At 38.3% G+C, this 26,641-nt stretch overlaps 1 protein-coding gene across 1 annotated transcript in view; it reads left to right on the top strand.

The window, feature by feature from the left end:
• The window catches only part of LOC139744449 (regulator of G-protein signaling 12-like), a 77,349-nt gene that overhangs the window by 29,262 nt on the left and 21,446 nt on the right, over window positions 1-26,641 (top strand). The window contains exons 3-7 of the mRNA XM_071654885.1: window positions 9,370-9,394; window positions 10,087-10,250; window positions 13,184-13,270; window positions 15,555-15,701; window positions 21,491-21,775. Of these exons, the coding sequence (XP_071510986.1) occupies window positions 9,370-9,394; window positions 10,087-10,250; window positions 13,184-13,270; window positions 15,555-15,701; window positions 21,491-21,775 (708 nt within the window). The remainder of the gene's footprint in view (window positions 1-9,369; window positions 9,395-10,086; window positions 10,251-13,183; window positions 13,271-15,554; window positions 15,702-21,490; window positions 21,776-26,641) is intronic.

Genomic DNA, 26,641 nt, shown 5'->3' on the forward strand with positions numbered 1-26,641 from the left:
CTCATTCTTACATTTCAAAAGTACTCTTGATGATAACACATGTCAGCTATGGATGAATTGCTGATTGTATTTTCATAGTTCAGTACACGGGTAAGGGGAGATCTGGGATCAGTAATGACATGAGTGATAGGAAATGTGATGGAATTCTGGGGGGCAAAGTTCAAGGAGCATTTATTCCCTGACATTGTCTTGACGTGACAAGGAGAGAAGATCACAGCCCAGCGGGTCAGCCTGAATTGGGGTGCTGCTGTATGATTGGAGAAAAGATCATCACTGAGCAGTGAGAAGTGATATCTTGTTACCATCCCCTCCTCAACCATGCAGTACCTGTCCCTCTTCCTCCTGCGTAGCCCATCCCTAGAGAGAGAGAGAGAGAGAGAGAGAGAGAGAGAGAGACAGTCAAAGCAAAGCACTATGCAGTAGACTGGTTTTATTTTCATACATGCCTCTCTGACAGTGGTTCTTCTCAACAACACCAGAGCTTGCCCCCAACTTCTGCCCAATGTAGCAACAGCCAATGTATGCAACAAAAAAAAAGAAAGAAAAGAAACAAGATTTAAAAAAAAGAATAAAAAAAAAAATCAAGTGTTAAAAGGTGTTGTTGAGATACAGGTGAATAGAATACATATAGCTTGTTATTATGTCAGGACAGGAGAAACGTCCCTCACATATATCATAAGTGAAGCAGCAATCCTAGTGCATGTATTAGCCTAAACAGAAAGGACTTTTAAAATCAGCCAAAATCTACACCTGTTGTCTCTAACAGTAGAACAGAAAATGACACACCCATCCCTACATGTCAGAGGGATTGCCTTCTTTGCAGCCATCGTCAATTGATGGTCCATGTATCTTTGAACAAAATCCTCACGTACCATTGCATGTACAGTAGTAAAGTAGGTAGTTAACTCGGAGAATGGTTCGGCTTATATTTGGCTTCGCATGAGGATTTTGAATTTCAGGTTGGCTGGCCAAGAGTGTCTAATGCTGCTTGGGTATGGGAGAGGAAACCATATATGACCATGTGCAATCAATAAGAAAAGCCTGTTAAGGACATTTTAGTTCTCATGGAATGGAGCTATAAAGAGAGCCACATTTACATGCTATTCTGTTACCATAGTAACAGATAATTGCATCTCTTATGTCACTGACAAAGAAACCTCTTCCTTTTATGGATATATATTCAGGAAGTGATCGGTGTGACACATTTTAGTCTTACCCTTCTGCAGTAATTGTCATTCACCAAGATTTTTAAAGGTATAACAAGGGCATAACCACTGTGAGCTTGTCATGAGCATACAGGAAAACATGAACAAACAAATGAAACCAATCATATACCCTTTGTGCGCATGAATATCTTTACTAGGTGGAGTCAGTCCATGGTGTGATTGTGAGTTTTGCAATGCTGCCCTCTATAGCCATTGAACTCCTCATTTCTGTTTAGTGGTCTCGCACTTGTGAATATTACAGCCCACAGCCAAGTGTGTTTACAGGAAAAATGAACAACCATGTGAATAACACAAATGACTTACTGTGCTACATATTTTGTGTCCAAGTATATAGCCAGGCTAATTTACTTTAATCCCCATTTTTTTAAAGGGTTTGTTTGTAGGTTTGTAAAGTAAATGTCTGCTTAAACTATAATCAGGGACTCTTACAGGAGAGTAAAACCCAAATATATGGGGATTGAGTAAATGCAGTAACATTAGGAGAACACATCAGTAACAGTCTCAGGAAAATCAGACAGTTTCTTCAAGTGTTTTAAAAAGTTTTGGTCACAAACTTGGGACTGTGGCTTGGCCTCACATTGCCGTTTACTCTGAGCCAGGGCTGTGTCTGGTTATTGTTCGTGTAAACCTGCGTACATGGCGTCTAAAGTCGTCTCAACATGAACCTCATGAAGTTATAAATATAGGTCTGAAGAAAGATTATCAAGCTCACATGATACTTGTGACAGTTGCTGTTTCACTTGTTGAGGTGTTCAATTAGGTTGTAAACATTTGTCATTTCAAAATCTGAACTGCTCTTGATTGCATGTCATTGATTAAAGCTTAAAAGTGTTTCACACCAAAGAGAATTTAAGTTTCAATTTCCTATGATCTAGTTACTTAACGGCTGTGATAAATGATCCCAACATTGTGAATGCTGGCATACTGTGAATGAGGATTTTAACTATCCACTCATGATGAATAGTCACAAACTTCTCAGTATGATAGAGACACCAGATTATTTACTCTACAGGTATTGCTGAAAAGATGTAAATGTTTTACTGTAATCACAATTTTGTTGGAAATGAAATGAATGAAATTAAACTGTTAATTTAGTGAAATCAGAGCTAAATCTGTGGATTTATATCTCAAATTCTTTCCAGAAGGTGGTTTAAACATACAGGTATAGTGCAGTTGTATATCTACAACGTATCTTGGATTGACATTGGCTCTGTTTCTAGACTGTGTTGATATCCAGTAAAAACATGATTCACATGCACTGTTGCATGTCTCTTGCCATCATTGTTTGTGTGTGTTTGTTTTTTGTTATTTTATTGTGGAGGTAGGGTGGGGAAGGAAGCCCAAAGCTTTCATGTCAAAAGTTTTTGCAAGCTGGGCATGAAGAGGAAGTGCAGTTGTAAACAAGCTCTGTATCGGTGACAACATGAGTGGCTGTTGGACTGAGCAGGGAGGTGTACTCACCTCCCTGGACTGAGTGAAGGAATGAAACGGTAGCCATCATAGCTCCCTCACTGGCCAGGATCCTCTTTTTGCCAGAGTGTGTTTCTGACTCTTTGGTGGCAATGCTTTGCAGTGGGTGCAAAACTGAAAGGAACTCTCATCTGTATCATGCCGCCGTCTTCATCCGTTAGGCTCTGCAGATGGTTTAGATATCCCACAATCTGGAAGCTGATTCATTTGGGCTCCGCGCATCAGACATAGCAGACGATGGTGAATAGCTATCTAATGCCATCGGCACACAGACCCTTCAAGCGTTTCCTGCTCATCACATTGCCTCTGGCTAGACTTTCAGACTTCGCTGTTTGTCACAATATTTGAATTCCTAGAATTCTGGAATTTTTAAAACTCTTTCCGTGTCTCTTTCTTCAAACTATGACATCGCAGTATCCTTCAGCAGAGAATGACGAACTGGACCGTATTTAGTCTGGATTGTGGGGATCATCTCGATCATTCTGGATTTGGTATTATTCAAAACTGTGAAACAAGACAGAAATGACTGGGATGTGTGTGTAGGAGAAAGTGTCCGCGGAAAGGATTTCTTGCTTTGAGAGACTCAAATTTCTCATTTGCACTTTTATCCTCAGATGTGAATATTTGGTTGAACTTGGACCTCTCTGCAGGAATTTGATGCTTCTATAGAACTTATCTATATCGATAACAGCATGTGTTTAGTTGTTGTGAGCATAGAGTGATCATATAACAAGACTGGAAGCTGCAGTGTTAGTTGGGAGGAACATTTACCATGCCTGTCAATACGAAGAACAAACTCAGCAAAACCCGTGGGCAGCCAAGCCATGGTTCATCAAACAAACTTTTTTCCATGAGAGTAAGTGTTGTGTGGGCTTACATGATTTATCTCCAGTTCTGGGCAGCAGTACTTTTTTTTTCTGTTTTGTTTTGTTTTGTTTCTAGCACAACCACCTTCAATACCATGCTATGTTATCTGTGGTGATATACAGTGTATTGGACCAGACCTTGGCTATAATTTGAAATCATATCTTCAAGTACACATGTACTTTTATGTATCATTCTTTGTGATGATTTTTAGTAACATTATCCAGTTCAAATTGCTCATTGGTAGTGTGAAACAATGCTCTGTTCTTCTCATTCTGAAGAAGAGAGTGATAAAAAATCTTTGATAATGAATTCCGCTGTATTGTTTGGTGAATTTCAACACAAGGACAAAAGAAAATAGCTAGCAGCTCCCGATATCTAATAAAACTTATCAGTGGCATATATGGGACATTGGCAGGTTGATTTCTTGAGCTTGTCACTGCTATAGGATTGCCTACTGTGAGATGCATAACTTTCTCTCTACTGTATAAAATTCTACTTCATGTTCAAGATAACTGGAATACCAAACAGATACAATGTAAGTTACAGTTTCACTGAAACCACACAAACATCAGAGTTGTGGAATTATACAGTCTCTCATTGTATTATTTTGGTCACAATCTCACATGCAGATTAGATGTGTCAATAGTTTCTTGGCCTCAAAAGTTTCTAATTTGTTAATTTGTAGGGATATGAGATTTGTTTGTCAATTAATTGACTGGAAAAATTGTTGACCATTCGCTATGAAGTCATTGCAACTCTAAATTAATTTGATTCAAGGGATTGTATGTATTTTTTCCCAAAAGGGTTTGTTTAAAAGTGAGGTACGGTATATAAATTGAGGTACATATAAAGTACACATTTGTATGCAAGGCAGAATATTAAGGCATTACATTTAATTTTGGAGAACAATATTACTATATGATGAAAAATGTGAAACTGCAATTCCACAATCTTTTTGGATGTAGTCATACATAACATAAATCGTACACACGTGCGCATTCGTTTATGTGATAACTTGAGTGATATGGACTGGAATTTTACCAAACTTGGTCCAAGTATAAAGTATGATGGGGCAATTACTTCATTAGATTTTGGATGAAATCAGCTAAAGGCCAAAGGTCAAAGGTCAAGGCCAAATCATGAAATTGTATCCGTTTACGCGATAACTCGAGACTGGATCAAGCAAATTTCACCAAACTTTGTCTGAGGATGATGTATGATGGGACAATTACTTGATTAGTTTTTGAGTGAAATCGGACAGAGGTCAAAGGTCAAAGATCAAGGTCAAGTCCTAAAATTTATCAGTTTACGTGATAACTCAAAACTGGATGAAGCAGCTTTTACCAAACTTGAGCCAAGGATGATCTATGATGGGGCAATTAGTTGAGTAGATTTTAGTGACATTGGCAAGAGGTCAAAAGGTCAAGGTCAAATGCTAAAAATGTTGCTATTTCTCCCATATCTATGCAATGCCCGAAGGTATTTTCTTGAAACTTAGTATAAACTTGTAGTATTGCGTAAAGATTCTCCAGAGAGAGTTTCATGTCATAAGGTCAAAGGTCAAAAGGTCAAAGGTTAGGTGAAAATGTTGCAATTTCACTTTTCTCGCAAATGGTTCAATGTACAGTATCTTCGTGGAACTTGGTATATATGCATGTGCTGACTGGCAGGGATTATCTTGAGGGAATTTAGGAGTCATGGGTCAATAGTCATGGGTCAAAGGTCAAGGTCAACTCCTCAAAATTTTACTATTTCTCTCATATACTAGTATATGCAATGCTTGCATTATTAGTTTTAAAACTTAATAAATACATTGTACATTTAATACCTAATAGAGATTCTCTGGGAAATTTCCAGCCAGAAGGTCAAAGGTTAAGGGTCAAAGCCAGGTTTAAATGCAAAAAATATATATATATATTTTGTACTGTAATTACACTCTTCCTTCATACCTTGAAAATTGTACTCAATGCATAAACTTATAAAAGGGTCGGTCAGAGGTCAAGTAAAAATCCTCAATTCCCCAAATATGTGTACCTGCACTCTTAGACAATTATAGCAAACCCAGTTCAAGGAAAGTGAACATTCAAGATATTTCTGGCAAACCTGTCATGTCAATATTTTGCCAGTTATGTGAAACTGTCATCACCCATTGTGAAGACATTGTACTATACACCTATTGGGAGAATCATGCATTGTGGCGGAGGCATCAGTCGCCATAGCGACATTTCTAGTTCATAAATATGTCTGTTGTCTGTCGAGTGTAAAATCAGCAAGTGTATGAACATCACAATTATAATGCAAGAAGATGCATTTACTTTTAGTAGTATAGACAAAATGAAAGCAGCTGACCTACAACAAGTAAAGCAACTTCCTCAAGGGAGATACATGTAATCCAGAAACAAAATAGGATAGCTTTATAATCGTCTCCAGGTACTCTCTCCAATAAAATTTCATTTGATAATTTCTGACCAACACAACTGACAACTTGTAGCTTGAAGCATCTAAAGCAATTACAAAATCAGTGTGGAAAAGAAAGTGTAACATGATAGAAAAAAAAAATAAGTGAGAAATAATTTCATGATGCCATATGATATTGATAAAAGCAAAAGTGGAGTCAAATTTCTTCAAGGTTAAAAGTTCTGAACTAAGCATTTTAAGCTATTCTAATTACTTGATAAGGATCTGTTCGAGTTTGAGTTTTGAGTTTACGTTTACGTTTACATTTAGATTATTTGGGCGGCAGTCACTCACTTTAGGCAAGGGCTGTTTTTTAAAGGGTGACCATAAACAAAATACAATATTTCATCTATACATACATACCATGAGAAGAAGGAAAGCACTCCAACAGGTGAAAATCTACAGTACATTCATTGATAGAAATCAAAGTATGGCACATTAAAAAAATATCATCAGATTTAATTACTCAATAGATTTGGAAAATCATGTTAAAATGATTACATGAATATAAATTTTTAAAATGTTGAACATAAATATATAAAAAAAGGGAAAACTAAAAATGTGTACTTAGTAATAGCTGCTGTCTTATTATCTTTAGGCTAACTAGTATAAATTACCTAGCTATTGAAGATTTGAATGCAACCAAAGAGGCACTGTGTTTAACATCACTTAGTACTTTGGTAGACTACACAGTAAACCCATGATGTGAAAGACTTTACTTGATGACTTTGCCACACAGTATTGCTAGAGGCATTTATTTTTTTAGGATGTTTGTTCGTCTGTCTGTCCTTCCATCCAACCGTCTGTCTTTCCATAATGGATTTGGTGGACAACGTAACTTAAAACCATTTGATATCCCAATGAAACTTGGCATGTACATACTTGGGTTAACGAAGCTGCGCCTATCAACTTGTTGCAATTGTTGATTTGCACTTCCTTGTCTGGTAAAATATGAAATCGCTCTCCCCACAAGTTTCATTTTTTTTTTCACTCAAGAGATAGAATAGATAAAGTGTGGGTCAATATGATGATAGGATAGTTTCTACATTTGTGTATCTGCACATGGAATGTAAACTCCACCGGTAGTGCACGTATTTCCTTTTGACTTTAGTTTCCCATTGGGTCGCTTCCTCTTGATTCAGTGGTGTGCGTATATATCTCTAGATACGGCGTGGATACTGTTTCTGTTGTAAGAGCTTAATGTGCTGTACGTGGGATTCTCTTATCTGTTGTGACCATCTGTGGTATTAACTGTAATACAGGACATAGAGAAATTTGTCTAGACCCGTATTGTGGACAGAGTGATTGTCAAAAGGGCAGGCATCCAGAAACTTTTGACTACCTGTGTCTCTGAGAAGGTGGCATATTGTTCTTCCATGGATTTATTGGAACATGGCTTATATCTTCCCATGGCGCGCTAATGCCAACAGCGAAAAGGTAATAAAAAAGCAAACAAACAAAAGAAGAGCAAATGGCATCTTTTTGCTGTAAAGTTGTCTGTTGATACTTGGATACTTTTCATGTCTGTGGTGTGGAGTGAGCATCAGGATGTGAAATACTGCTTGTATGTTTGTTTGGTCTTTTAACACTTACTTTCCCCGACGTTGCTTTTATGAATGCCACATGATAAAGTTCAGAGTGCAGAATTATTGTGATATCATGCATAGGGCTTTACAAGTGCATCCATAGTGATATGGTCATTGTTAAGCTATGTCATTACTTTCATGGTTACGGGTGAGATGTGCGGCAAGATGAGTATGCACTTGAGATTTGCTTGTAAAACAGAGGTGCGTAGGCTAGTAAGATTTGCTTGTTGCGAAGGTTAGTTTTATCATCAATTAGAACGAGTCAGTGGAGGCCTTCACAAGTGATATATCCTGCTCATGCCAGGAAATGGGACAAAGTCAAGGTTTATGACCCAAAATAGTTTGTTATTACTCGATCAGACTGACACTTTTACCTGTATCATGAGGTGTGTAGGTGGCTTAGCCTAAACTGCTGGGATTGATCATGCAGATCCAGCCAAGTGTACCCATCTCTATCTCAGTTGACTCTGAAATTTTCTTGCTCATGGCATGACTGGAATTCTAATGATTTCCCCAGTGATTACTTAGGTTTTTTTTTTTCTCAGCTTCAAGCAAATGCATGTTTAAAATCAATTGTATACTGTAAAACGAGGAATGTTCGCGTGCATTTTAATTTCGCGAATTTCGCGAGCGCCAAGATTCGCGAAATTAAAATGCAAGCGAAATTTCTTGTCTACACTATGTGCATTTAACACCAGTGGCATTTCGCAAAAATTTCATGCCGCGAAAAAGGCCTTTGGCTCCAATTCGCAATAATTTCTTGCTGCGAATATATCATGTTTTACAGTACTTCGTTGTAACTTGAATTGTTCATCTGTACTTGTACTGTGTAACATATTATAGTTGAAATGCATCAGCTTTCAGGAGCCAGACATCATTCAGGGAGCAAAACTAAACAAGAATATCTGAACACACTATATACATGACATTGACATCATGAGACAATATTCTGTCTCTGTATTTGATTTATATTGTATGTTTTGTAATCATAAATCCACTGGCTTGAATTCAAGGGGCTATCCAGAAGAAACTGAAGGAAATTCCAAGTTGGAAGGCACTGGTATCTCTGATTCTGCCATAACCTCATAATATGTAGAGTGTCATAAACTCATATCGTCATTATGAGAGTGCTTTGACTGCATGGGATCACAGGGAATAATTTTCCAACTCAGATTTGATTAGCAATTTTAGCTGATGAACAATATTGTAAATGTTATCCTACTACACTTTTATGGATGAAAACTGCTACACAAAAGTTAATTTGTGTAGCAGTGTTGTAAAAATGCATAGCAAATTGCGATGCAATACCAGGAAAATTATTCCCTGGATCACCCTGAAGGGATCAGTTTTCTCAAGGAAGTCCTGTCACTTTCCACCAAATGTCATCTGAAAGGAGGCTCTGACATCAAATGGAAATGCTCTTTCAGAATACCAGCAAGTATATAGCATATAACACATGCATGATATATGATATAATTAATTTCTTATACATATATAAAATTCTTACGCACACAATACTACAATGTCGAAAAATATATTGCTTCACATTGTATGATAAATGTGTTAGAGGGTAAAATAAACATGATCACTTGTCTAGTTTATGTTTTAACTTTTCAAGGCTATGTAAAATCCCATTTCTTGACTGAATATGAGAGCTAGTATCATGTCATTCTTAAATTGCTGGCAAATTGTCTATATGTCTTTCTTGATTTTTTGTGCTTTTTTGGTTAATGCTTGTTATTTCTCTGTTTTATTTTTTACAGCAAACACTTACATCATCTGATGGAGGTAAGTGAAGAAAATTGTTTACTCACGGCTGACAAGTGACATATATATTTGACACATACCGTAGAAGTGCATTTCTATCTTTGTGTAATTTGTGATGCTCAGCTGGATGCATAGTAAGATGAATTTTATTTTTATGTGATTTTAATTTCGTTGAATCAAGACATTAATTACTAGAACATATGGCAAGCGAAAATATTCTCCTGCTTTATTTTCACACTAGTTTCTGGTTTGTGTGAAATGTGTGAAAAATGTCCACTTTTTCAGTGCTTTTGTGCAAAGCTGTTTTATCTGGATTAGATTTGAGACTCGGACAATTTTTACTCCGGTCAGAAGCAAGACTTCATTGCGTTACCCATAATATATGCAATACACATCCTGACAGTTGCATCCTTCTCTGATATCTTCCTAAAGTGTTTTTGTTTTGTTTTTTACAAACAATTTTCCAAGGTTTGTTTGACAAATTCCATTTGTAGTTTCTTTTACAGAATGATTTTTAGTTAATCGTTGTTGACAAATTCCTGTGCCACTCATTTTATTTTGCAAATTAATGGCTGCAAGAAAAAATCTCCAAAATTTTCATTTTCAATCATAAGATGTTGAAATACCATTGAAGACACACACGGCATACTATGATTTTAAGTTGATTTTAACTTTGTAAGATGGACTTAAATTCTTCATGAAACACCCGCCAGATCTCAACAATGATGACAAGGGCCTCCATGCCTCAGCCAGCAACCCGAACCTGGCAGCCCAGGGGGGTGATGGCGAACTGGATCCAACGATAGGAAGAGTGTCTAGATGGGCTGTTGACTTTGAGCGGCTCCTTACAGATGAGCTGGGCTTATGCTGCTTCACGGTAGGTGGTAACAACAACAACAACAACAACAACAACAACACTGACAACAACAACAACAACAACAACAACAACACCAACAACAACACCAACACCACCACCAACAACAACAACAACAACAACAACAACAACAACAACAACAACAACAACAACAACAACAACAACAACAACAACAACAACCATCCATGTAATCATGTTTAAAGAGCTGGTAACATTAGGATTAATGGGTGGCCTGATTCAGTCGCTGCCCGTCGGAATGCATTCAAAAACCATGAAAAGCACCGGTCAGCGAATATGTGCATCGAAGCATGCTCCCATCGGTAACGGTTGACTCCAAACGAGATTCTTCGGCTGTGTATGTCGTGTTCACAGAGATCAGTGATAAAACCGGAACCGGGTCAGCCTTCCCACTCCATGCTATCCCCACACTACTGGGATTTGAAGAGACCAAAAATATTTTTAAAAATTGGAGCTATGGCAATAGTGATTGTTTAGGAAATCAGGTTTGAATTATACTGGAAGCATGCCAGATTTTTAATAAAGTCACTTCCACAGTCAACTTGTTTGTGGAACACAAACATAGAAATGGGATATAAGCTCCTAGTGATTATTCTGCTCTACGCCACTTATGGCAACGTGTTGGCATTTTAGGGGGGAATGACACATGTTCCTCCTGTCCTTAGACTGTTAGCTCTCTTTTTTTGGGGGGATTCTCATGTTGAGATATTAATGGCAACACGAACCACACCTGTCACTGGCAAGTGTATTTTGGTGATAATCTATTAATGTTGTGTGACAGCTGTGCTGGCAAGTCTGTTCGCTGCACAAGGAGCTGTGCAGTGACTGAAGGGTGCATTGCCATTGTCACTCTACCAGAAACCGCCGTCATTTTAGTACCAAGAGCTGATTCATTGTGTTCCTGCAACCAGGAAGCTTCTGCTATAAAGGTCATGACCTTGATTCGCCACTGTCACGTTTACATGATCTGTCATTTTTTTTTTCTCTCAAAACTGCTTTTATTTTTGTTCCATACATAAATGTGATGTACATCAGTAGTTCATCATTACATTTTGCAAACTTTGTAAGGGTGTGCGTTTTTGTGTGTGTGTGTGTGCGTGTTTTTGTGTGTATGTTTAAAAAGTTGGCCAAGTTTGTTAAAACAACATGTTTAATGATTATGTGAAATACATATCTGCAAATAGTGATTGCTGTGAATTGTGTAGAGGGGTTGGTAAGGATGTCATAGTTATAGTGTGTAGCTGTGCTACAATCAGATGGGAGTGTGTTCATGTAGCTTGCAACATATTTTTGGCATTGTGTGATTTTCATGCCCCACAAAAAGTTTGTGCTGATGAAAATGCCCAAATTCTACGTGATGAATTTCTCAACAATCTAATTTAATTTAGCATGACTTGCCCGCAGACTATACCTTGTTATCTTTCGTATGCCCAACTAAACTACCGAAAGGTGAATTCTAAATAATAATGCAGGGCTCAACATTAGCGATGGCACAGTGGCTCGGGGCTGCTAAAAATTTTTGTCGGGCCACCAGATTTCCGAAAAGGCTATCTTTTGGTGGCCCGATTGGTCACTTCAAATTTTAAATGGATTGTTATGTTCCAAGATTTCAGATTGCCCGAACAAGCCACCAGAGAAAAAAGTTAGTGTCGAGCCCTGTAATGCCATTGTCTGTTGATTTCTGTTATAGGACAGTCTGACCTCAGTACTCTAGCCATCACTTTCCAGAATCTCTCCTTTATCTTCATATGAACTGACATACACTTGTCTGTGCATCTTCATGCATTTCCATTGCAAAACTTAGCTGAAACCGAATACAAAGTAGCAATTCTCATGCAAATAGGCAAAGAGAAAGCCACGACATAAATGCCAATCACTATGACACAATATGCGTTTTCACATCAGCCCGATGTTTCGAAATAGCGCGCTATATTCTGACTTGGGAAATTAACCCGATCACGAAATAGCACGCTATTTGATAATGTGAACACAAATTAGCGCGCCAATTGTATCGCTCTGGTCGAGAAAATTTCTCGAGTCCCAACTCGGGAAATTTCTGAAATAGCGGGATAGTAGCGCGCTATTTGAAAATGTGAAAACGACTCGAGAAATTAGCGCGATGCATCCCATCATGCCTAGCGTGTGTGACCCGATCGATCGAGGCAAACTGCACACAAATCATGAGGAATTTTTGAGAGGGCACACACATTACTGATGCTGTTTGCACATACTCAGCTGTCGAATTAGCTCGAAAAAAATGCAGGCTAAGTCTCTTCGGGCTGATTTGAATAAGAAATGAAATAGCGTACTAATTCGCAATCGTGAAAAATATCTCGAGCTTGGATTTTTATCGGGCTGATGTGAAAACACCTAATACCATACTTGCCCTCCCAAGCTTGATCATCCTTGTTAGTCAGAATTTAATCAAAGAAACAAAGACATATAAGGAAGGGGTATGTTCACTCATATCTCATTGATTCCCATATCATATGAATCATATGAATTGTAAAATGTGCAATTGCCATGTCATTTATCACAGGACTAGTCAGTGGATATTATGCCTTATACTATCGTATGTACTCCCAACACAGCTTGCTAGAAAGTATCATACTTAAGCGTATCTCACTTTTTCAGCCGGTTGCTATGTGACTGGATAACTGAGGCTGGCAACAGAATGTAATGTGTAGGTACAAAGGTGACAAGCATGTTCATTACAGTTTGTGTCTAGTCTCAAAATATGATATGCAACCAGCTGATGTGGTCTATAAAAAAATGTGTTTCTTTCTGTGGCTTGCAGTATAGACTTGCAGTGTAGTAATGATGGTATGTTACTTTCATATCCATTCTGTTCATATATTCCCAGATTAATGGCATGATGATATTGTATTTTCTTTTCTTTTTTTCCCCACTTGATATAGGAGTTCTTGAAGAAGGAATTTAGCGAGGAGAACATCATGTTCTGGATTGCCTGTGAAAAGATGGCCAAAATCACAGACCGTGGAGAGGTATGTGTGTGTGTGTGTTTATTTATTAAATACAACAAGGATTGAAGTCCCCATTGTAAATCAGTTGATAATGCCGAGAACACAATTTCTTATTAAGCCCCATACACATTATGTCCTTGAAGTTTAGCACCAAGTATTTTTGGTACTTCCTTGTACAGTGGTATATTTACAAATAGTCAGTGGGATGAAGGGGGGGGGGGGGGGGGGGGGGATGAGGAAAACATATCAATAAAGTGAATGTCTGTGAGCTTGACATGTTCAGTCTCTGTTTAAAGCCCTTACATATTATCATTTTGCATAATTCCCTCAATATGATATTATGTCTTCTTTGCAAGGAAACTGAAGTTCTGGGGTAGTATTACTGGTGCTATATCTGTGCCTCCTTACTCTTGCTTCAAGATTGGTTATGTCCCATCTTACACTGGCTTCAAGATATGTACATTATACTCTGTGTCAGTGGAATGACACCCTTGGAAAAGGCTGTGTCTGTTTCGTGCATCACTTTGAAATATTTGGCCCAAGTCAAATCATTAAAATACTCTCTGCCATATGAGTATTTCTTGATAAGTGGGTAAGCAGAAAGACATGATTTGCCTGTGACAGGCAAGTCTGTTTCTTCTTCTCTCTTTTTTTTTTTTCTTTAAATATAAATATGGCTTTTCACTTGTGCTGTCTGTTCTCAGATGTACATTCCAGACTCGTCTCTGGTTCTGACAAAGTGCATCGACATCTATATTTAGTCTTAGTTTCTGATATCATAACCAATGCATGCGGCTACGCTGTAAGATAGTCCTTGCGTGTTTGTATCTATATGCCACATAGCATATTTTATCAACATTTAGTGACAGATACTTGCATTTGATATGCAATCGTGCGTTCAACATTATCAATTTCATGGAATGTCTGTAATGTGTGGATTATCATTTTGCATTATTGCATCACAAGAAATAGGTTGGGAAGGGTGGAATTACAAGAAAATAAGATACTTTACATAAACTGAATAATTGCTGTCCAGTATATTGATTCTTATACCCGTGGTTATGTGACCTGATTCATATGATTAACAGTAGGTAGACCCAAAGAGATTAACAATAGGTAGACCCATAGAGATGAGATTTGTCCTGAAGCCAGAGTGAATTAAAAAACTGAAATCGTCCTGATGCCTAACCATGAGAATGTCATCGTTCTCTGATATATTATTGAAGCCATCACCTGTTTCAGTAATTGTCTCTCCAACTGCTATGCCACAAGGGTACAGTAGCTCTAGCCAACATGGACTCCAGCAGTATCCATTACTTACAGCTTTTGTCTTGAACGAGTGTGATACATATCTTCATACAGTACCCCACTTCAAGGGATATCTATTGCAGATCATTAACCTACAAATTTCAAGATTTCAATTCACCGAAGTATTTTGCAAAATCATGAACTTTACACATCAATCCGGGAACTTGCATTTGATATCAAAAGTGTGAAATTTTATCTCGTTTACACTGATATTAATCACTTGAGAATTAGATCGGTGATAATATAAGTTGCCTTAAAAAAATACAAGTGTGTATATCATCAACATCCCTTCTCTTCACAATGCACTACATAACTTGACATATCTTGTCAAAACATTGTGTGCACATGGTACGGTACACTTTGTGTCCATGTTTTAGTATTTCTTACAGACAGTTCTCTCGTGTCCAAAAGGGAGTGTTCGGGAGACAACTTTTTTTTCTCTTTTTTCCGCATGTCTGAAGTGGGGTTTCTACAGAAATGTTAGTCTGCAGTGCCCTGTGCAAATCACCCCTCCCCCCACAAAAACCTAGTACATTGGTATGACATGAAACCATGCGCAGTTATATCACACAACATGTACAACAACAGAAAGCTGTAAGTGCCTTTGAAGACAAAATGATACTTGTACTGCACAACTGGCAGTCATATATTGGAATTGATGGAATCTCTGATTTATGTCTGGATGGAGTCATTATTTTCAGACATTGCTTTCAGTGGCAGTGCAAAGTTGTAGAGTCCCAGTGAAAATATGGTGAGATTAAGCAGGTTGTAGTCTTCATTATGAGGTAAAGGCAATGAAAAAATGGATCTTGTCACAGAATTTTATCACTCCTAGACAGGGTTTACACTGAAATGGGCTCATGTGGGCTTCCGATGATTGGCTAAGCACTGGAACATCACAATGCATGATGAAATAAAACTAACTGCAATTACTTGAATAGACTTTATTTGAATTGCGGGTATATATATGTTATTTGTGCCTGTGTTATCCCCACAGCTGCAAAAGACTGCCCAGGAGATCTACGACAAGCACCTCGCCCCCAAGGCTCTCATGCCTGTCAACCTGGACAGTGGGGCCAGGGCTCTGGTGGAAGAAGCCATCAAGAACCCAACCCCGGAAATGTTCAAGACGCAACAGCAACAGGTACATTGTGCAGATAAGTTTGACAGCAAGCCACTGCAGCAACTAGACTGTGCCTTCAGTAATCTAAGCTTGAAATCATACTTTTTTTTCAGAGTTTGTTCACACTTGTAGCACATATAGTTTCATTGTTTGATGTTATGAATACACATATTTCAGCAGACCTCCTAACCATTCTAAATTTGGAGGGAAGAATCTGAATTTTTTACCATTCCAAGCTCTTGTTTCAATAGAAGTTTCTTCTTTTTCTTGATAATTCTACTTCACATTCCTATAGGAACTGTTCTTTCTTTTCTACTTTTGAGCCAAATCATCTCTGTTTTTTCAGTTAGAAAGGCTGGGAGGTCTGCTTCGGGTACAATACAAATTTACAACACACCTTTTCCCATCCTTGTGTTCACATTTGTCATGGGCTTGGAATTTGTCAATAGTTCTAGTACTCTGCCATTGAATTTCTTTCAATCTAAATGTATGTACATAGTATATATAATCCAAGTGGGTAAGAGAATCCCCAGAGTCTAAAGGTGTCCTTTGCCGTGTAAAGGTCTATTTATATTCTGTGTGAAGGGTATTATTTCAGTAGTGGAACCAACTGTGGGTTGTTCACTGTGACAGTGAAATGAACTACTTCCTGTCTCTGCAAAAAGGTTTCCAGACTTGGAAAGTTGGGTTTTTTTTGGTGATTTTTTGTTGTTGTTTCTTGCCGATGGGCTGACATTTGAATGCTTGAAGGTGTGGTTATGTTGATGTTTTTATTCCTTTGTTTTCTTTGAAAAGTTGGAACGTGATGTACATGAAACCAATCTTTCTTGTTATGAATTGGCTGGCAAGAATGGAAGGTTAACAACATCCGACGTCATTTGTTTACAGCAGTAGCCCCTCCTGTACAATATATTACTGAGGACTTGAGGAGAAATTGACTCATAATGTAATAAAACATGACAATGGGTTCAGTAGATATAATATGATATCATGGGCAAGGCTCAACAATAAACTTTTTTTTTTTTCTGGTCTGTTCTGGCCATCAAAATCATCAAATTTTATTTCATGGAGGCCTGACACTGAAATTGGGTGCCCCCCCCCCCAAAAAAAAAGTAAAAAAATACGTAAAAAACATAATAATTATGTGAAAATTGGCATGTATGATAAAGTGCTTCATATGCCATGTAATGTGATTAAGAAGTAAGAAAGAAAAGTGTTAAAAAGAGAAATCATTTGATAAACCAACATTGAAATGACTAAAAATCATTTTCATTATGTGAAAATTGGCAGGTAGAGAAGATAAACAATTTTAAATACCATTTACTTACCATTTACTTAGTTTACTATGGCTAACATCAGTATCGTATTGAGGCACAAACATGATTTGCCATGAAACCACAGGTTTATGAAGTGATTATATTAACCTAGGGATATACCTACTTCTATTCTTGGATAAATAAAATCTGGCCTTGAGAAAAAAAATAGTTTTTTTTTCTTCTGAATTTGGCCGTGAAATAGACTGATTTTGGCAGTGGAAACTAGTGGGGATTTAGTAACCCTGATCGGAGCAGCATACTGAAGTGCGTGCGTGTGCACAGAGCCCAGTTGGGCCACCAAAAACACGTCATTTTGGATATGAAAAAAGTGTTGGCTGGACATCTATGTCTGGTGGCCCTGTGCCACTAGGCTTCCAAATATGTTGAGTCTTGTCATAGGAATCATAATTTAAAAACAACTGAGAAAGATGCCTTCCATATTTATAGGAGAATAACACCAAATGTATGTGTGGATTGAGTGGATGCAAAAATATTAATCGAACAAAGGGTTGAAGTTTGAGGAAAATCAGACAATCTATTCAAAAGGTATGAATTTCTAAAGTTTCAGCACCACCATTGCTGGATGAGAAGCCTATACAGCAATTCTTAATATCACATTTTGACAACGATATAAAGAAAATTTTAAAAAAAGTCAAAATTGTTCTTCTTGCTAGCAGTGAAAGAGCACTTTGCTTATCTATTTTAGAATGCAGGGGAATAACCTTACCCTCAACATATATCAGTGACAATTGGAAGGAATGTGTACTTTTCATAAAAGATGAAAATTTGTGGAATTCTCTTTATATTTTCCTTATATCATTATACAACTGCCCATCACAAATTGCCGTAGTCTTGTAATCCAGTGACAGTGGTATTTAAACTTTAGTGAAGATAATAACTTTTGAGAGGAGTGTCCAATTTTTGTTTAACTTCACTGATGTGTTCTACTAATATTTCTGTATGATCTCAATCTGCATATCGTCGCTGGGGCGACAAGACCTCGTATCTACAAAATGTCAAATGTTCAGGAGAGCAAAAAAGCATGACAGCCAAAGCACTGTATCCAATGGGATAGACATTCCTTTCACATGCCGTGGTGGCTTCGTTTTTTGGGTATTACAAGACATCTAGGATTTGGACAGGACATCACTTAACTGATTATTTGACCATTAATCAAAAAAAGTCATTTTCATCAAAATTGCAGATACAAGGTCTTGTCACCCCAGCGATGATATGTATGTTGGTTTCATTCTCCTTTTGTACAGGGAGAAAATGAATAGTGATCATGTACACCTTGTAAGGAACTTTTTTCTCTCTCCTGGGGGGCGTTTCATCAACGAGTTCGTCGGAGGTTTTCACCGACAAATTTGCTATCAGCCAATCAGACGCAAGGATTTCAGTAGCTTTTAACAGTTGTCGGTGTAAATCACCGACGAAAAGTTTCATGAAACACCCCCCAGATCTATTTCCAGCAGATTCAAACTTTGTGTGCTTTTGTATTTTTCAAACTCTGTGCATAGAAATTATGAAATTGTTTTTGTTGCAGTGCAGGAGGGAAATTTCCTTTATTTAGTTTGTCACAACATAGTCACAAATTTGAATAATGCTCTGACTATGGAAATATATTAAGCTGGTTTTGTCATTTTTGTTTATCTTTTTTTATTTAATCTGCAGGCGGTAGGGAAAGTAAGTTTATATATTCTTATGCATGCATGGTGGTGCTGGTTTTTTTTTTTCTCTTACATTAAAACTCGCATAATGCTAATGCTGAAGAATGTTGGGGTACAGAGGAAAAGTGGCCACTTATTCAGATAAACCTATAGCTTCTCATAAACGCATCTATTTTTTTTCACTCCTTGCAATGTATACAAGTATGTCGGTAGTTCTTTTATGTGGGTGAATGTGTGTACATATATGTGATAATCATTACTGGTTTAGAATTGAATTAGGTGTACAAAAGGGAGTAGATAATCATAAGTTGATAACATGCTCACAAAATTTAGATGACCCTCATATACCTTCACAGTGTAGAGACTCTTGTAGAGAATGATCTAGTCAACCGGTGTAAATTCTTTAGCTAGCATTATATTAAGCAGCACCAAATCTAGTTGAGTAGTTAGAGAGATTGGATTGCACAGTGGGCAATAGTGCAAAGTTTAGATTGCACTGGCAGGAGTTACATGGGACGCAATTCCACAGTATTGCATGCTAATTGCCGATGAAATCAGTTTTGTGTGCGAAGTGAGCAAAGACACTGGAGAAGAAAAGATAACAGGAGAGTGAGAGAAAAGAACAAGTGTTCAGTGTGAATGCAGGAAATGATCTTTGCTATGAAGACCAGAAACACTCCCTCTTTGTGTTTATTCTCACAACCAATGAGAAGGCAAACATCCACTCATCCACTTCTCTCTCTTTTTTCCAATGTGAAAATTCCATGTTGTGTAAGAACACACTTCATACGGGGGTTTCTTTCCCATATTTGTCTTTTCGACAGGATTGTTTTTATCAATTTAAAGTGAACCTTCCAAAAAAAAAATCTTGTAGTCAGATTCTTAACGTGCAAATATAAAGGGGTAGACAGCACGTCAGACACTAAACTTTGTGTCTGAAATTTGTGTATGTGTCGTTGGAGGTAATATTTTCTTAACTTTTTAGCTTTACAAATGTTGATTGACTTGCAAAATTTGCAAAAATGAGAACAAAGCAAATTATACCACATTTTATGCAGTACTTGCAGTGCTTGCATCTTAGATCATAGTACATTAACTTACATGACACCACTGGAAGTTACTGTAGATGCCGTATATTTCGTGAGGTTTTTATTTTTTACAAATTTGGCTAGTTGGGTACTATTCATGAATTTTATAACACACAAAAATATTCACTCTGATGCGGACATGAATGCGACATAAATGTGCACATTACTTCGCTCTTTACTGTACTCCACAATCACAAATCAAACCACGAGCAAAAATTATTTTGTAGTCTTGAATCGCAAAAATTAGACTCGCAGTAAAGTATATAGTGTATTACAGTAGGCATCATTGTTCTGGTTCAGCAATCAGAAAATCAAACTAAAGAAGTTAGTAAAGGTTCTTCTTTTTTTGCAATTTGGAAGCAATGCAAAATGGACTTAGAGCTTTATGGGGTCATGTCTTCATCTCCTGCTGTGACTAAAGCACATAGTTCTTGATGCTGTGAGGCTGCTGAGAGGCTTCTGTGCCTGCAATAGGAAGCTCTCAAACCTGGGTCCTGCCCAATGAAAGTACACTGCATACATATTAACTGTGGCCACCATCTCGATAACAAGACAATTAGTTTTCTTTTTTTCCCCCTTTTCTTCCATAGTTTTTCCCCTTATGTCAGATTATATCCCCAAGTAGTAGCCTGGAAAGGGGCAATGTGTCTCAGCTGGTTACCCTGTGGAAGTACTGGTATACATGGTTGTACCTTACCAGTAATAAATCTGGCAATGCCAATTTTAGCTCCCTCTGCAGTGGGCTATGTTGCTTGCTCTTACTGTGATACATATGATGAATACTGTATACGCCGAATATTTTGCGAGGTTTTTATTTTCGCGAATTTCGCGAGTCAGGTGCTGTTTGCGAAATAAAAAAAGAATATTGACTCTGATCCCGATGTGAAAGTGCCGTACGCGTGTACACTTCTCCGTTCAGTACAGGACTCCACGATAGCAAATTTAACCACTTGCGAAATCGTCGGGAATTCTCGATTCGCGAAAATTTAGACACGCGAAATATATGGCGTATACAGTAAACAGCTTGGAGTGGTTCTTGTGTATATTTTGTGGTGCCACATGGGCCCAGCACTTGCTGTCCATTAGCTGTATACAAATGTTGCATTGCTCCTACATGAACTTTCTGATTGCCCTTTAATGCAGTGGAGGGCATTTTTGAATCCATACTGCCTCTCGGTAGACTAAACTGGTGGTGTCATTTCAGTTGGGAAACCTATTCTATCGCTGCCGCCTTGCTGTGCTGGTGCGTACCATCTGGCCTTGCGATGCCATAGCAAACCATGCAATCCGCCAAGAGTCGCAGCTGTAGGGCCTTGAAATATTCATTCGTTGTCACATTGTAATTGATATAATGCAAGAAAGACTCTTATGGCGCATTTACAGTGAGCATGTTACGGGCAACGGGCCGGGTTTTGCTATGGTACACCAAAAGGAACCATGTCTGGTTCTGTAAAAAAAAAAAAATCAGTAATTTGGTACAAAATCACCCAAAATGTTATTCCTCTGTCAAAATCAAGAGCAACAAAATCAACAGTAGGAGATTAATTTTGGAACAAAATTATTAGCAGGGAAGTTATTTTGTAACAGAATCAGACATGGTTCCTTTTGGGGCACCATAGCAAAAACCTGTTCTGTGACCTGTGCCGGATTTGGTGTAAACGCAGCTTTATGCAGAAATATCGGTTTCTGCCCTGCTGATATTAACTTTGTGTACATTGCCCCTGTTCCTTCCCCAGATCTTTAAGCTCATGAAGTTTGACAGCTATGCCCGCTTCCTGAAGAGCAAGCTGTACCAGGACTGCGTGCTGGCCGAGATGGCCAGCCTGCCCCTCCCCATCAGCCTGGAGAAGACCGACAGCAAGCCAGCGGCGGCGGGGGAGGAGGGCGTGAGCGCTGGGGCTAACAACCTGGTGGTGCTAGGCGAAGGAAGTGGGAGCGGGGAGAGGAACGGCAGGGCGATGTCCGGACCGGTTAAGGAGAGGATGGACAGGAAGAAGAGTGACAAGAAGGGGGACAAGAAGGTGAGGCAAAGTATGGGGGTGGATGAATGTCTCGCACAATGAGAAATCAAGTATGTCTGGGTCCCACTTTATATAAGATGTTTGGATAGCAACTTTTGCTGGAATGGCAACTTCCCATACAAACAGCCAATCAGGAAGTGGGATTCTTGTCATTACCATAACACTTGCCAATTGCAGCAAGAGTTGCTATCATAGCAACTTTTTTTTTTTTTTAAATGAAATGAGGCACTGGTCATTGAGAAACGTGGAGAAAGTGAGGGAGAGAGGGCAAAAGATGGAGTAAAGGAAGGAAAGAAGGAGAAAGGAGAAGAAAGGCAGAAAAGCATGTCCATTTGTGACAGATAGTCAGCTGTGCATCGGTAGAACAGGTGTGTACAACAAATGGCTAATGACCTACATAAGTGTTCCATCGCTGGGTGACAAGACCTCGCGTCTACAAAATGGCAACTGTTCAGGAGATCAAAAAAAACCAACCATGTCAGCCAAAGCACTATGTCAAATGGGAAAGCCTTTCTTTTGACATGCCTTTGTGGCTTTATTTTTGGGGTAAGACAGCTAGGATTGGACAGAACATCATTTAAAGACACTCAGTCGTGGCGAGTGGTTTGTGCGGCACGGAGACGAACGCAACACGCTGCCTCCCCCATTCTGTATCAAATGTAGTGACCCCCGAATGAGAATAGCGCTGGCTCAATGGGTCAGCGAAAATACGGTAGGCTACAAGAGAGCTCCCTGTGCTTATCTCCTAACCCAAAATGGCTGTCCCAGCGAGCCCCGAGAGCTTCCGAATGGACGCACACTCTCAGTGCGCATGCGCATGAAGAGAGGCCAAAAGAGCCACGCGTCTTCTGGCCTCTCTCCTCCAATCACCGCAACTCGCGGTGACAATATTTGTGCATGATGCGTACACACACACGTACACACACACACACACACACACACACACGCCGCAGCGTCTTCTGGCCTCTCTCCTCCAATCACCGCAGCTCGCGGTGACAATGTTTGTGTATGATGCGTACACACACACGCACACACATACACTAAATTTGTCTCAGTGGTAGCATTACACAAACTTCGGTCGTTCGGAGTTTACGTACCATTAGGGATGGCGATCGGCTGCCTTTAACTGATTATCTGACCATTAATCAAAAAAAGTCATTTTCACCAAAATTTCAGATACGTGGTCTTGTTGCCCCAGCGATGATATATTTGTTTGTAAAGTCTAACATGAGAGAGAGAGGAAAAGACAGGGAGAGAGAGAGAGCGGGTGATTAAGAAGAGAGCATTGACATTACCATGGCTGAAAATCATACTTTTTCCCTGCAACTAGCTTCTCTGCAGGTCGATTTGAGATTGGGAATTCCACCCATACTCCCTTTTCATCATTACGATTGTAACATGTGTCCGTAGTGGATAAATGCAAACTTGAGTCTCAGAGCAATGTTAAGATAGAGTGTTGCAATGGTCGTTAACTTCCGAGAAATAATTATAAATGTGTTTAATCTGAAGAGAGCAGAAAAAAACAAAGATAGCGTAAAATCCCATTATTTCCTCTTGCTGTGGCTACCAGTATAAAAAGAAAGTATTGTTACATATTCTGGGAATATCATTGATATCTAAGAAACAGGAACTGCCCCATTGCACTTTATCAGTCACCAATGTCTGGCTTTCTGTGATAGTGTAGCAAATTCGCAGTGGGTATTGACCGATTCTGTGACGCGCTATGTGTATTTTTGGCGTGGGCAGCGCCATTTTGCGTTGTCTCAGCCGACCCCCCCTCCCCTCTCCCCCACCCCCTTCCGCGCACGGAATGAAAAACTGATGCATGGTTGTTTTAGCCAATGGGTGTGTCGTACTGAGCGCAAGAATGCTTGCTTAGTGCGTGAACCTTTGTTACAAGTGCGCAATAAACATGTTGCCTGGGGGGTGGGGGAGAGGAGGGGGTGGGCTGGGACACCGCAAAATGAGCTCATGGCTGCGCCTTGTGCCACAAATTGTCTGCTGCCCTCAACGAACCCGAATCGGTCAATATCCACTTTACATTCAAAGAGTTTGTCATCTTGTCCATCTCATCAATTGGAGTAGAACTTGTGAGATTAGAGAGAGACTAGCATTGTATCCATTCATCATTGCACCGTCTATGTTTTCTCACTCTTCCTGGGATTATAATCTCTTATCATTCAGCCTCTTGCTGACAGATCTATCTAAAGGAAACCAAAGCCCAAATATGAATGTTGATTGAAAGCAACGATACATCAGTGAAAATTGGAGCAAAATTGGGCAATCAATTCAAAAGCTATGAATTTTTAAATTTTCTGGACCGTCGTCACTGGATAAGGAAACTACTACACTTCATGACGTCATTGTGGACAACAATGTAGAGAAAATATGGAGAAAATTTAACATATTTTCACTTTTCTAGCATAATAAAAGAGCACTTGACTTTCCTCTTACAGAAAACAGGGGAATAACATTACCCCTAACATATGTCAGAAGAGGTCAATATAGAATGTTTACTTTCCATGAAAATGAGATTTTGTGGAATTCTCCCTATATTTTCTTTCTATTGTCTGAAATGATGTCATGAGCTGTAGTAGTAATGAGGGCACCAAAACTTTCAAAATTCATAACTTTTGAAACAATCGTCCAGTTTTCCTCAAACTTTCACTCAAGTGTTCTACCAATATTGCTGCATTCACTCAATTCACATTGATATTTGGGCTTTGGTGTCCTTTAACAGAAGTATGATTACTATCAGACACCTTGCAGCGTAATATGTGTGAAAGTGCGACTTCTTAAAAAAGAACTAGTTTTAATGTATAACCCACCAGTTTTCATTTGATAATGAAAGCAATTATTTAAATGTGTTACATGCATAAGTGCACATACATGTTGTACATACATACATGTATTAAATGTATGTATGTGTCCATATGCAAGCATCAATACAACTGCACAACTGCACATACGTATCAAAATGAATGAAAGTGGTTTGATCAGCAGTAACTCCCAAGTTTCTTTGGGATCTTATGAAGTCTTACTAAGAATATTGCAGCATGATAAATACAGTATGTAATTTTGCCAATAAAGCCCCAAGTAACAGCCTGTGTAATCTTTGCTGCCATACAAATTACTACCAAACAACATTAAAAAAATGTTCTACCTTATACCCTATAAGCTATAATACAAAATATATGTGAATGAATCAGAATAAGTGAAATCGATAATGAATTTTTAAAGTGGTTTTGTACAGGAAAGAGGAGAAATTGAACCACACACATTTTTTCCCCAGCAATATTGAACCTACACTGTGTGCCTGAGATATTCAAACAAACAATGATGGGAAGCACCCTTGTAGAGGTAATCCCAAGTTGTGCAACTCTGTATCAAGAGTGCTATATGAAACTACTGCTATTATATCCTGATGAATAAGTTATGTAGTGCATATTCAATGAAATACTTAAGAGCAAAGCAAACATATAAAGTCATGGAAATATGTTGATGCTGTCTGTATAAAGGCTTATATAAAATGTTTGATATAAAATCACATCAAATGTTAAAGTAGCATAGTAGTGCTCCAGATGCTAGAATAGGAATACTTAAACTTAATGAGAAATTCGAAACTGGTAACCTTTGTAGTGTCTTTACACTATTTTCAAAGCAAGTAGTAGCAGCTGTATGTGTGCTCTTTCCTTTTCATGTAGCACAAATTATTTATTTTTTTACTTTGTGTATACCATACATCTTTCTTTTCTTCAATACCTTGTGAATCTCTACCCTTTTCTCAATGTTTGTCTCCTAAGTTCCCTGTGTTGACTAATAAATATTGGAGAGTCTCTCATGTATTCTTCATTGTTGTGGCTGTTGCTTCACTCTCTCGTACTGTGTGGCCTCATTTTCCTTCCATCACTTTCACTTTCCGGTATGTGGGAGTTAGTGTAAGCATTCCCAGGCATTCATAGACATAATGATTAGCTGCTTTATTTCTTTGTCGTTTTGTTTGAGTTTTGTTTTGGTTTTGTTTTTGTCCCGTCTGATAATGTTTATTACCCTTTGTCATGGTGGTGTTGGTATGACTGCATTTGCATGTATCTTTTGCCTTCTTTCCCACAGAGCACTTTTCTAAAGCTATTCCTTTCACTTTTCTTTTTTTTTGTCATGGTGTACCTGAGTTATCTCTTTCAACAAATTCTTTTTCTTTTCTAGATTTCTGTTGCTCAAAATCAGTGTTTGATTATACAGTCATTCTTTAAATCCATGCAATTCACTCTGCACAAAGTCTTTCGTTCTGTAATCGCACAAACACTTCTATACACTCTAATGCGGGGAAGAAAAAGTAAAATTTCGATATATTTGCTTATCAACTGATCACAAAATATTGATATTCTATATGAAAGTTGGATCTAGATTGTGCTTTGTAGATGAGAGGATCAAGCTTAACTGGCATGGACTTTGTTGGTAGGAAACTAAGCCATAGAGTATAGATTGCCGGTTACTTTAAAGGAGCTGTCGTGTGAAGGAGTCATGTGATATTTTTTCTTCCACTCCGAAAACACATTTGTTACACAGCTGTCAGCTGCCTGTCAACATGCATACCAGCAACTCCTTTTCGACCAACACTATCAAAAGCTCCTTTTACAGGATATTCTGAGAAATTTTTTATTAAAGCCCCAGTTCATTTCTTTATTAATTTTTTCTTAAAGCAAGAATTTATTGCAGAGTAACTTCCCAATTCTTACTTTGATACTTTGCTTAAGCAAATCATACATATTCTTCATTTCCTGTATCAGTAAGATTAAAGCAAAATGACATGATATTTGCCCAGGATTAGAAATGCACTAAGTCTCGGTACAAATGTGAATATTA

This window comes from Diadema antillarum, unplaced genomic scaffold, assembly GCF_040938485.1.
Source record: "Diadema antillarum isolate AM-2024a unplaced genomic scaffold, OU_Dant_1.0 seq00001176_RagTag, whole genome shotgun sequence".
Taxonomy (NCBI): Eukaryota; Metazoa; Echinodermata; class Echinoidea; order Diadematoida; family Diadematidae; genus Diadema; species Diadema antillarum.